The 13,729-nt window shown below is 37.3% G+C and overlaps 1 protein-coding gene across 1 annotated transcript in view; it reads left to right on the forward strand.

The window, feature by feature from the left end:
* The window catches only part of ABCB5 (ATP binding cassette subfamily B member 5), a 119,497-nt gene extending 107,596 nt beyond the window's left edge, over positions 1 to 11,901 (forward strand). The window contains exons 24-27 of the mRNA XM_036113142.2: positions 929 to 1,126; positions 4,859 to 5,065; positions 10,092 to 10,238; positions 11,704 to 11,901. Coding sequence (XP_035969035.2) covers positions 929 to 1,126; positions 4,859 to 5,065; positions 10,092 to 10,238; positions 11,704 to 11,901 — 750 coding nt within the window. The remainder of the gene's footprint in view (positions 1 to 928; positions 1,127 to 4,858; positions 5,066 to 10,091; positions 10,239 to 11,703) is intronic.
* Positions 11,902 to 13,729: the final 1,828 nt, after the last annotated feature.

Below are 13,729 nucleotides of genomic sequence, written 5' to 3' on the forward strand. Positions count from 1 at the left end.
GACTATTTAAAATGCAATTGAATGAGGGCAAGCAAACATGAAGTTCAAAAGAATCCAAAATCTTAGAACCAAATATATAAAGGGAAAGTTAATCATTTAGTGATAGTTCTGGAAAGTCTTTTGTAAACATCCTTGGTATATATAAGTATTGGTTTACAAATTATCAAAAGAGATTGAAGCATAGAGAGAAAAATAAACTTTTATTTATTTTTTTTTTTAAAGATTTTATTTATTTGACAGAGAGAGACAAAGCGAGAGAGGGAACACAAGGAGGGGGAGTGGGAGGGGGAGAAGCAGGCTTCCTGCTGAGCAGGGAGCCCAATGCGGGGCTCAATCCCAGGACCCTGGGATCATGACCTGAGCTGAAGGCAGACGCTTAACCATCTGAGCCACCCAGGCGCCCCAGAAAAATAAACTTTTAGGCATCACTGCCGAATGATGATCAATTGAAAACAAAGATAAGCCCAAATTCAAAGCATAATATATATTAACTGTAAAACATGGTCCAACTTAGAAAAATAACATTTATACATATAGTTTATGAGGACCCCAGCTATTCCAAATTAAGCAATAAAGGTCTGTAAAAGACAAACTAAATTTTTAAAGATATATACAATTATTCAGAACATTTGGTCAAACAGCTAGTCTGCAGATGAGACTATGTCTAGGTAGTGAAACCAAAGGAAACCAGTGCTTTTTAGGAACTTGGTGAAGTCCAGTAATGGAGACAAGAAGTACAGATGTAAAAACCTAAACAAAGGTGACAGAAATGATCAGGCAGTCAACAGCTCTATAGAGAGGAATACTGTTTAAAATAAAATGGTTGTGGAAATATGCATAATTTTCAGGAAACACTCAGCCAATGTGCTATAATGTGTTACAATCTTTTTAAGTTATCATTCTAAACCCTGCCAACTTTCTTTTGCAGGATACATGTGAAGGGAATATAGAGTTTCGAGAGGTCTCTTTTTTCTATCCATGTCGCCAGGATGTTCTCATCCTTTGTGGCTTATCCCTCAGTATTGAGAAAGGGAAGACAGTAGCATTTGTTGGGAGCAGTGGCTGTGGAAAAAGCACTTCTATCCACCTTCTGCAGAGATTTTATGACCCTGTACAAGGACAAGTGGTAAGACTGATTTTAAGTACTGCTTATCTAGGGTTTAGTGGTGCTATTCTTAAACATTCCCTTGGGCTTAATCATCCTTACTGGTTTGAATAGGGCAAACAGTGCAGTAGTTTAAAAAAAAAAAAAAAATCTCTCTCCCTTAACTAAGCGGACAAGCAAACCAATAACAAAAATGATGGATAGGACTTTGAGGCTAAATACAAAATACAAAGACTCAAAGATTCTTCAGTCATGATGGTGACAGAAATTTTGATCTTAAATTGAAGACAACACAAACAAATGGAAAGATATTCCATGCTCATCAATTGGAAGAACAAATATTGTTAAAATGTCTGTACTACCCAAAACAATCTATGGATTTAATGCAATGTCTATCAAAATACCAACAGCATTTTTCACAAAGCTAAAACAATCCTAAAATTTGTATGGAACCACAAAAGACCCCAAATAGCCCAAACAATCTTAAAAAAAAAAGAAGAGCAAAGCTGGAGGCATCACAATTCCAGACTTCAAGTTATATTACAAAGCTGTAGTAATCAAAACAGTATGGTACTGGCACAAAAACAGACACATAGATTAATGGAACATAATACAGAGTCCAGAAATAAAGCCACACCTTTGACAAAAGGAAGAATATAGAATAGGGAAAAGACAGTCTCTTCAATAAATGTGCTAGGAAAACTGGACAGTTATATGCAAAAGGATGAAACTGGACCACTTTCTAACATACATAAAACAACTCAAAGTAGATTACCTACATGTGAGACCTGAAACTACAACAGTCCTAGAAGAGAACACAGGCAGTAATTTCTCTGACATTGGCTATAGCCAACATTTTTCTAAATATGTCATCTAAGGCAAGGGAAATGAAAGCAAAAATAAACTATTGGGACTACATCAAAATAAGCTTTTGCACAGTGAAGGAAAACAACAAAATAAAAAGGCAGCCTACTGAATGGGAGAAAATATTTGCAAATGATATCTCCAGTAAAGGGTTAATGTCCAAAATATATAAAGAACTTCTACAACTCAATACCAAAAAGAAAAAAAAAAATCCAATTTAAAAATGGGCAGAGGACCTGAAGAGATATTTTTCAAAGACATACAGATGGCCAACAACACATAAAAAGGTGGTCAACATCACTAATCATCAGGGAAATGTAAATTAAAACTACAATGAGATATCACCTTATACCTGTCAGAATGACTAGAATCAAAAAGATAAGAAATAACAGATGTTGGCAAGAATGTGGAGGAAAATGAACACTCATGCACTGTTGGTAGGGATGTAAATTGATATAGCCACTGTGGAAAAGAATATGAAGGTTCCTCAAAAAATTATAAGTAGAAATACTATATGATCCAATAATTCCACTACTGGATATTTACCCAAAGAAAATGAAAACACTAATTTGAAAAGATATGTGCACCACTGTGTTTATTGCAGCATTATTTATAATACCAAGATATGGAAGCAAACTAAGTGTCCATTGATAGACAAATGGATAAGGAAGATGTGAGATGCATATATATATATGCATATATATATATATATATATATATATATATATATATATATGCAATGGAATATAATTCAGCCATAAAAAAGGATGAGATCTTGCTATTTGTGATAACATGGATGGAGCTAGAGCGTATTATGCTAAGTGAAATAAGTCAGACTGAGAAAGACAAATACCATATGATTTCACTTATATGTGGAATCTAAAAAACAACACAAATGAATAAACAAATAAACTAGCAGAATTAGACCTATAAACACACAGGAACAAGCAGATAGTAGCCAGAGGGAAGGAGGGGGATGGGCAGAATGGATGAAGGGGGGTAAGTAGGAGATAGAGGCTTCCAGTTATGGAATGAATAAGTCACAAGAATAAAGGGCACAACATAAGAAATATGGCCAGTAATATTGTACTAGCCTTGAATGGTGACAGATGGTAGCTACACTTGTGGTGAGCATAGCATAATGTATAGAGAAGTTGAATCACTATATTGCACACCTGAAACTAATGTAACATTGAGTGTCAACTATACTCAAATTTTTTTAAAAATTTAAGAAAAATTAAAAGTCTACAAATTAGAAATTTTAAAAAAGAAAAGAAATTTTGATCTTACAAGATATGGAATTCTTTTAGAATACAGGTGTTAGAGGAGGGTTCTAATATCTGTATCTAGGCTCTTTCTTTATTCTCTTGGTTTAAGACAGAGATAAATTTCCTCTGCCACCCTGTTTCAGGCTTCCTACTATTCCCACTGGCCTTCTCCACCCACCAACTCTCAAAATTTTAAGCATGGTTAGGGCTTACCTAAATCAGCTCCATTAAGTCCTGCATCCTGATCTCAAAAAAAGATGCAACCTCTCTCTCCTTAGAATCCCAATGACTTTTTCTCACCTGGCACCTTTCTTACTCTTCCTTATATTCAGGTTTTCAATATCCTCTCCCCACAACCAGCACCACATCACATACACACACACACACCTTCCTGTTCTGCCTCCTCCTCCCCACAAAAAATCCTAAGCCCCTAAAAGTCAAAGACTGTCATATTAGTCCTCATTCTCCTGCAATTTACAGGGTGGTTTTTTTTCCCCCCATCACAGATTCTCAATGACTATTTGCAAAATAAAATGGTCCAGAATGGCTCCCTTGTTACCAGTGGTAACACTGAGTTAACAATTAGTCCAAAATTAGGTAAGTCATCTATTTGCACATAACATAGCACATCCCTCCTTTAAACCTTCCAATGACTTCCTACCACAGTTAGAATAAAACAGAGTCCATTCCATCAATCATGGTCCTTCATGATCTGGTCCCTGCCTCTCTCTCCAAACTCCTCTCCTACCACTCCCCACTTTATATACTGTGTGTTGTCTCACTGGCTTCTTTGTGTTCTTTAAACTCACTTAATGGCCTTCGTTCTTGCTGTTTCCCTGATTGGAATTTTCTCGCTCTAACCTCTTTGCTGACTACTTATCATTCAAATCTCAATCTAAATGCTACTTCCTTAGGTAGGGTTTCTTAGATTACTCCGTAGAAAATAACACATTCACCAACCTGCTTCCCACTTCCTCCCCACATCCTCAGTCACTCTCAATCCCATTATCCTGTTTTCATGACACTTTCTTTTTTGAGTTGCTTATTTGTTAGTGTGTTTATTGACTGCCTGTCTCCACTAAAATATAAGCTGCAGGAGGGCAAGAGTTTTGTCTTGCTTACCACTATTTCCCTGGTACCTGAAAAGTCCCCATCAGCTAGTAGGTATCCTCATCAAATGCCAGTTGAATGTTGTTATATGTTCATGTGAATAAGCCTGGTTGTGTACAAAATGACATACCTCTGTATGTGACTATTGTATCAGTCTACACCTTCTCTCTCTGGGCTTTAATAAAGTGGGGTCCTATTACAGTAGAGGTTGTTCATTTGCCATCTGACTTCAGCACAAAGCACCAGGCTTTACTCTAGACTCCAGGCAAGTCTCTAGACTATGTGGCCGTTCATAGAAATGTCAAGTAAGTTTAGGAGTTGGCATTTTAGTCAATTACACTCTGCTTCTATACAGTATGATTTACTATACATCCTTGGGTAGCATTTTACTGTGAGGTAGCTTGAATTCCTACCCTTCTTGTTATAATTTGTATATGTTTGAATATAGTGAACTGTAACATGATACAGTTGTTGGATCTTCACATACCATTCTCCATTTTGCTTTTGGCAGCTGTTTGATGGTGTGGATGCAAAGGAATTGAATGTACAATGGCTCCGTTCCCAAATAGCAATTGTTTCTCAAGAGCCTGTACTCTTCAACTGTAGCATTGCCGACAACATTGCCTATGGTGATAACAGCCGTGTTGTGCCATTAGATGAAATAAAAGAAGTAGCAAATGCAGCAAATATTCATTCTTTTATTGAAGGTCTCCCTGAGGTAAGAAAAATATCTGAAATCTTGAATTACAAAGCTGCCAAGTAAGCCTAAGTGCTTTTATGTGCTACTTGAATTATACAATTTATTTATTGCTAGCATCTAATATAAAGTTATATGTAAAAAGCAAAGATTGAGATGTTTCTGGACTAGTTGTTCCAAGACCAAACTGTATTAATATTCACTGAATATTAATTGATTTGATTGATTTGATTCTTTACCTTTTATCCAAATACACTCTACTCATGTCTATACCACCATCATCCCCTCCAACCCCTGGACCACTCCAGTAGCATCTTAGTCTGTCTTCCTGCTGCCAGTCTGCCCCATTATAATTCTTCTTCCTCACACTAACTAGGGGGATCTTTTAAAAACATAAATTAGATTCTGTCCCTTCCTGCTTAAAACTTCCTAATGGCATCCCTTTGCACTTAGAAAAATGTTCAAATTTCTTATGTGGCTGGCAAAGCTTTCTGTGATCTGGTCCTGCTTGCGTCTCCAGTTCCTTCCTTACCATATGCTCATTCTGCTCCAGCCACACTGTCCTCTTTTCTATCTCATGAACACACCAAGTTTTTCCCTACGTCAGGACATTTACACTTGCTGTTTCTTCAGCCAGGACCTCCCTTCCTCTGGCTCTTTGCAGAGCCAGTTCCTTAACTTTCGAGCTCCTTGAAATGTCATCTTTGCCGAGACCCTCCATGGCCACCTTACTTAGAAGAGTCCCCACCACTCCTGTCACCTACCACATATTCATAACATTTGACTTTTACTCTTAAATTGTTCATTATCTTTCATTATTTTTGTTGTCCTATTTCCCAAATTTACCCAAAACTACATTTTGCAGAGACTCAGTATGCTAACTTTTTACAATAAACTTTAGAAACCAAGACGATGTTATTTCCTAAAAGAAAGAATGACTTGTTTCTCAGTGTTTTTAACGTTAGTTTACCTTCATATCACCATTACCAAAAAAAAAAAAATGTAGAACCATAAAGAAATCTGGTGCCAAAATATCATTTTGGAATAGGACATTGGACATCACATCTAGCAGCAATGTAAATGATCATTTGTTGTAGTGAGGAAAAGAGAGGGAGTTGGGAGATGATTTAGGAGCTATTTCCAGTGTTATGAATGCCTGAATTAGTAATTATAAAGTGAAATAAAACAAGGAAAAGGATTTAAAAGATATTGGAAAAGTGGAATTACCAAAACATGGCTCAGGAATGTCTGTGAAAAGTGAGCAAGAAAGTGTACGATACACTGGACAGCCTGCTGGAATAAAAGCACACAGAGTGTGTGACGAGCTTACAAAGGAAGGAATGACAAATTCTTTAGGAGCTCAGAGAAAATCACACAGAAGATGTTGTTTTAAATCGGATTTTGAATAATGAGTAGAAGTTCCCCAGGCAGAGAGGAGACAAATCCATACTTAGAAGACAGAATAAGCTCACATGGAAACATATACATATATGAAAGAGTTTCAGGTGTTTGGAAGGAAATAAATTTAAAATCCTGAGCATAAGGCATAAATTGGGGAATCGAGAAGAGGCCAAAACATGAGCAGAGACTAAATGTGAAGGTTCTGATATACTAGGCTAAGAAGCTTGGACTCTGTCTTATTGGAAATAGGAAACCACTAGACATTTTTAGGCAAAGAAATAATGTGATCAGATTTTAAAGCAAAAAGTTGCTGCTGAAACTCAGCCTCTTGTTTGCTCATCCAGGAGGCACTGTGGCCTTTGTGGTAATGGCAGAGATTGGCATTAAAAGGACAAGCCCTGGAGCTTTACAACATTCTGGATGAGAGCAATGCAGGTCCACACTTTCTGTTCCCCAGTTCCAATTTCCAAAAGCCATTAAACTCCATCCCTTACACACAAATTTTGTATGTTTGGTGCAAACTTATTTGGTGGCCAAAATGATGTGAAGCCATATGTAGTCTTTATTAATCCTACTTAGAATGAATAATCAAATATTTCTGCACAAATATTCATATGTTTGATTACCACTTGCTTCCCCAGAACTTCTGGGGGTGTTATTATATATCACATACTAAATATATATTATAGTATATACAATTTGTAGTATATTTTCTTCTAAAGTCAAACAAGGGGCACTTGGCTGGCTCAGTTGGTAGAGCATGTGACTCTTGATCTCAGGGCTGTGAGTTCAAGCCCCATGTTGGGTATAGAGATTGCAAAATAAATAAAGTCAAACAGGTTGTTTGCTTTTTTTTTTTTTTTTTTTGAGAGAGAGAGCGGGAGGGAGGGGCAGAGCAGGAGAGAGAATCTTAAGCACAGAGCCCAACAAGGGGCTCGATCTCACAACCCTGAGATCATAACCTGAGCCGAAATCAAGAGTCAGAAGCTTAACTAAGTGAGCCATCCAGGCGCCCCCCAAAAAAGAATTCTTAAACAGATATAGACCTAAGGGTTTCTGGTAAGGGATTGTGGACCTGACTGGCAACTCAAACTCAGAGGGTGAATAGCAAGGCATCAATTTGGAGAATGCTAAGGGTAACATCTATACTATATACTATGGAGATGACCTGCAGACATCCAGAAATACCCACCTAGGAGGGGAGTTGAAGCAACACAGCCTTGGTCTTGAGGATCCTCTGAGAAACTTACCAGGTATAGATGCAGCTCTCGGTCAGGACACGTCAAGGCTCCTTGAATAAGACTTCAACCACTGAAACCACCCTAAATTTCTCTCCAGGGTTTGCAGGGATTCTCTAGAATACAGTTGGTTTAGGATTAGACTTTCTGATGTTCTCTCCAGAACCCAATTGGCTTTTAGCCCCAGGTTCATATCAAGGAGTCATTGTTCCTTAAGCATGTCATAAACAGGTTGCATATTTCAGGACACTCACCATCCATCCCAGTGTTTGCCAGAAAATTGATTTAGATTTTCAGTTTAAACAGCAGAATGAGGGGCACCTGGGTGGCTCAGTTGGTTAAGCATCGGCTCAGGTCATGATCTCAGGGGACTGGGATCGAGCCCCCCTGAGTTGAGTCAGACTCCCTGCTCATCACTCAGCCTGCTTCTCCCTCTCCTTCTGCCTGCTACTTACTCTTCTTGTGCGCTCTCTCTCTTTCTCATAAAAATAAATAAAATCTTTAAACAGGAAAATGAAACTCTGTAGTTCTTTTTTTTAAAAGATTTTATTCATTTATTTATTTGAAAGAGGTCACGTGAGCTTGAGCAGGGGGAGGGGCAGAGGGAGAAGCAGGCTGTCCACTGAGCAGGGAGCCCAAAGCTGGGCTGGATCCCAAGACTCCAGGATCATGACCCGAGCTGAAGGCAGACGCTTAACCAACTGAGACACCCAGGTGCCCCTGTAATTCTTCATTAAAAAATGAAAACCTTCACTCTGAGTATCTGAAAATGTTTTTAGGTTGGTATTGAGACAATGTGTATATTGACATTTATAATCTGTTCTGCTTAATGATGGACAAAAACATCTGAATTTAATTTTCATCCAATTCATTCTTGATGCTAAGATCTTCCTGCAATCCAGAGAAGGCCAAGAAATGCAAAGTGATTTCTAAGCTAGTATTGTTATCTTCTTCAGCTACACTAGAACAACCCGTGTACAATTTAAGCTAGACTGGCAGGAAGAGCTATAAACCATTATCATTTCCACCCAATCCTCTCTCAGTTTTTGGTTTAGGGTTGGATTCTCTAATTTGGATGGGAACTTTGTGGTGTGTGGAAATGAATGACATAGTTTTATCTGATTATCCTGTCCTGTGATTCCAAATTTAATAAAATGTATTTTAGAAGGAAGGGGCCCAGTGTGCTGGCAGTCCTAGATAAAAGCACAGAGGAGATAAAGTCTGTTTTTTTTGGAGAGCATTCACTTCAGAGAAGACACTTTTACTGGGCTTTAGGAACTCAGACACCATTGTTTTATATAAAGCAAACAACTGTGCATTTTAAATTGAAAAATGAACTTTGAGGTGAAGTAAACACATTTATCATAAGGCTGTGTCACAGGCTCTCTCGATACCCACTCCACCCAAATGGTACCCCTTGAAGGCAGTCAGATGTGGAGGGAAAGGCAATTAATTCAAGCTTCTCTAAGTCACTAAGACAAACAACCAGCATATTAATCCCATGCTGCATCTTCTCTATGATGCTGCTACAGGATCCACCTTTAGAAGGTTGTATAATTAGACTTGCTTTCCCACTAGTCAATCCATCCACACATTCTTGTCTAGATATCAATAGTATATATTTGTTAGACAACTGTCAAGGGGTATTAGAAAGCAGTGTGAAACCTTGGAGGAAAGTAGAGTCAATGGGACAATCTAGAAAGCAAGTGGGAGCCTGCTTGTACCAACTGAACTGACTGGTCATGATTTAGCAGACTACAACAGCTTCAGGATACTCCTCTAGCAGTTTCTTTATTCTTCTGTGGAGGAAAACACTGGAGAAAAGGTCACTAGTAAGTAGGAGGGCCATGGAAACATTGGGAGTGCTAAATGTCACTGTTATGGCCTGAAAAGATGAACGGACTGTCTACAGACACCAGCCTAATTTACTGCTAGGAAGATACCTGCGGGACAGAGAACAGGATCCCCGTCCCTGGAGAGATGTGCCCCTAGAGTTTGGTGAGAGCCAGAGTGAAGAAACCCAATGATTTCCTTGTTTTTATATACTTTAAATCATTTTGACCTGAAAATAGAAGGTAATAGAATTTAATGCAAAAAGATTTGTGTTTACTGAGAACATTCGCCAGTAATTTTTTTCTTATGCTTTAATTCAAACAATCCCTTTGTAGAAGCCTAATGGCAAAGGTCTGCTGTTTGTGATCTGCGTAGATATGTAAATGAGATGGTAGTGTTTACTGCTGGTTTAGCGTTTATTTGCAACAAAGCCCAAGAATAGATTTCAGCACTTGTTGGGACACAAATTTTCGAGAGTAGCAAAATTTGAAATATTTAGATGGTTCTCGCCCACAGTTGCCATGCTAATTTAAATAACCAAGCCTTGCTTTCTTAATTGCATGTTCCTGTAATAGAAATACAACACACAAGTTGGACTGAAAGGAACACTGCTTTCTGGAGGCCAGAAACAAAGACTAGCTATCGCAAGGGCTCTTCTCCGGAAACCAAAAATTTTACTGTTGGATGAGGCCACTTCAGCCCTTGATAATGAGAGTGAAAAGGTAACTTTCTCTTATTTCATCTCAGAATATTATATCAAATAAGAGAGTGGAGTATTGTGGAAGAAATCAAGGTCAGTTTGGGGCAAGAAAGACCTGGAGAGAATTGTAATCATAGGGTCACAATTTCTAATTAAGGTTTTGGCCTTTAAAAAAAAGTTAGAGGCTGGTGGGTAGGTGGGAGGGAGTTGGGACACAGGGCATCTTATGTTCTAGAAAGGTTTTCTCACTTGATTTATCAGAAAGGCCCAATTCTTGAAATGTTTCTCCAGTCAAGGAAAAAGCCCAAGAAAAATAACTTTCCTATTTATTATTATGTTTATGATACCAAACAAATTAATAAGGCCATCTGCATGCCTTAAAAGAGTAATCTACACTACGGTGTCAGAGCCTGGAGTCACTCCCTCTTCCATAGACACTTAGCTCTGTTTGAGAAGAAAACAAGGGAAAAACAGAGACTGACAATAGACCTACATTGCAGGCTCCTTCGGATGTTTCATTTTGCTATGTCCTTGTGCTCTAATGGTTTCTTGCACATAGTAGGCACTTATTTGTTAAATGAACATTGGTAATTTACCAAGTGCCCATTATATGCTATTATCTCAATCCTCACAACTTGATGAATTAGCTTATTTTATTAGCCATGTGCATTTTATAGGTTAGCATACTAAGGCTTAGAAAAGTTATGTAACTTCCCTGAATTTTAATAGAGGGTGTCTGATCTAAGAGTTTATGTGGTTAACCATCACACAATTGGTATTTGTAAATGATGATCATTCTTGACTTCTAAGTAGACAGTGTGTTAATGCAAGAAAAAAACATGATATTTGAATCAGACATACCTGAGCTGTAATCCTGGGTTCATCAATTACTAGCAGTATGACCTTGGTCAAGTGACCTGGACTTTTCTAATCTCAGTTTATTCATCACAAAAAAAAATATCCCCCACCTTATGGGGTTATTGCAGGGACTTAAATTAGATATCCATCATTGGGATGAATATTTTATATATTCAACAAATACTGGTTTTCAGCCTCACTCTCATTTCTTCTGTACAACATTATAACCCATCATAGCTGAGACTTTAGCCAGAATAAATTTATAGCTAAATTCTACCAAAATAAATAAATAAATGCTATGAGAAGAAATGAAGTAAGTAAATTAGACATTCTACTTAGGTGTGGAATTTCTGACTCTTGAGTTTGGAACCACCTACTTACATACAGACAACCACCTCATTTTTATTCATTATCACAAAAGCTTTTCTAATTAGAAGTCTAAATGTGTCTATAATTACTTTTTCTAGATTTCTATTGAGTATGGTGAGTATTTCACAAAGCAGGGCAGTTGCCTTTGGGGATAAGCAAATACACAAAAAATGTTATTAGATTACCTTTACCAATTTGATTTGGGTAAGTTTATTAGCATCTAAGTCAAGCTAGCAATCACAGGTCCTTTTCTCTTCCAGGTGGTTCAGTATGCCCTCAACAAGGCCAGAAAGGGGAGGACTTGCCTAGTGGTTGCTCACAGACTCTCCACAATACAGAATGCAGATCTGATAGTGGTCCTGCACAATGGGAAAATAAAGGAACAGGGAACTCATCAAGAACTCCTGAGAAATCGAGATATGTATTTTAAATTAGTAAATATACAGTCAGTGCAGTGATGCTGTTGGAGTTAGCACATATTTTATCTTTGTGTAATCAAAGAAAGTACTTAGTAATTATTTGGCATGCTTTGATCTCTTTTGTTACATGTATCAATGTCTGGAATCATGCTATTCAAGTACAGACATGTTCTGTGTACACAACATCTTCTCTTCAGATTTTTTAAAGGAAACAAAATTTGCTAAACTCATGTGAGATAATGCCTGCTTCCCTCCTTTGTAAAAATGTTCTGACCCATGTGTTTGTAAAGCAGTTTCCTACAAAATGAATCTATTTTCCTGTCAACTTCGGCTATAAAATTGGGAATATATTCCAAGAGAGAAAAATTATCCAATTAACTAAATTGAAAGATTTTAGTAAAGAGAGAGATGTAATTGGGGCTGAATGATTTTACCTTGGAGCTTCCAGCATTTTGTAACACATATTAAAGCACTTTGAGCAAGTCCTATTCTTCAGACCATAGGACTTTCTCTCATCTCTCTCTCAATGTTTCTTTTAATGAATATCCAGTGTTTCCCAAAATTCAGTTGTATCCCTTTATTAGGGGGATAGGGAGGATTACAATGTAAAATTTCTGGCAGAATTAGATAGTTATCTTCCAATTTACCAGTAAGTGAAATGCCTCACATGATCCATCCTGAAGATTTCATTATTCCAAGCTTTAGGTTTTGCAGAATTACAGGCATATTTGTGTATGAACACTTACTTACTTAAAATAAGAGTTAGTTTTATTATTGGTGAAAAATTTTAAAAGCCATCTTCTATTATTCAATCAAGTAATTTGTTTAAATTTTACGTGTACTTTATTTTATGTAATATATTATCTAAAAGTTCAGTGTAAATAACAATATTGGTAAACTGAGTCATATTTTCCACTTACTTATGTAATTTCATCTAGTGATATTATCTCTATTTTTAATTGTATCTTCTTCCATTTACAGTGACACAGCCAGTTGCCAATAATCAGAAATATTGTAAAAAAAAAAAACTAAAACCATTTGTGCATATGCCACTTTTTTTAAATGGAAAATAAAAATAGGAGTGGGGGTTGAGAACGGATTTATTGTTTAGAAGCATTAACACTGAAAGCCTGTGGCTACTTTTTTTATTTATTTAAATTCAATTTAATTAACATATACTGTATTATTAGTCTCAGAGGTAGAATTTAGTGATTCATCAGTTGCATATAACACCCAGTGCTCATTCCATCAAGTGCCTCCTTAATGCCCATCACCCAATTAACCCATCCCCCCAACCACCTCCCCTCCAGCAGCTCTCAGTTTGTTTCCTATAGTTAAGAGTCTCTTATGATTTGCCTTCCTCTCTGTTTTTGTCTTATTTTTCTTTCCCTTACCCTGTGTTCATCTGTTTTGTTTCTTAAATTCCATATATGAGTGAAATCAGATGGTCTTTGTCTTTCTCTGACTGACTTATTTTACTTGGCATAATACCCTCTAGTTCCATCTACATTGTTGCAAATGTCAAGATTTCATTCTTTTTGATGGCTGAGTAGTATTTCTGTGTGTGTGTGTGTGTGTGTGTGTGTGTGTGTGTGTGTGTGTGTGTATACCACCTCTTCTTTAGCCATTCATCTGTCCATGGACATCTGGACTCTTTCCATAGTTTGGGTATTGTGGACATTGCTGCTATAAACATTGGAGTGCATGTGCCCCTTCAAACCATTATGCTTGTAGCCTTTGGATAAATACCTAGTAGTACAATTGCTGGGTTGTAGGGTAGCTCTATTTTTAACTTCTTGAGGAACCTCCCTACTGTTTTCCAGAGTGGCTGCACCAGTTTGCATTCCTACCAACAGTGTAAGAGGGT

This window comes from Halichoerus grypus, chromosome 12 (assembly GCF_964656455.1).
Source record: "Halichoerus grypus chromosome 12, mHalGry1.hap1.1, whole genome shotgun sequence".
Classification (NCBI taxonomy): domain Eukaryota; kingdom Metazoa; phylum Chordata; class Mammalia; order Carnivora; family Phocidae; genus Halichoerus; species Halichoerus grypus.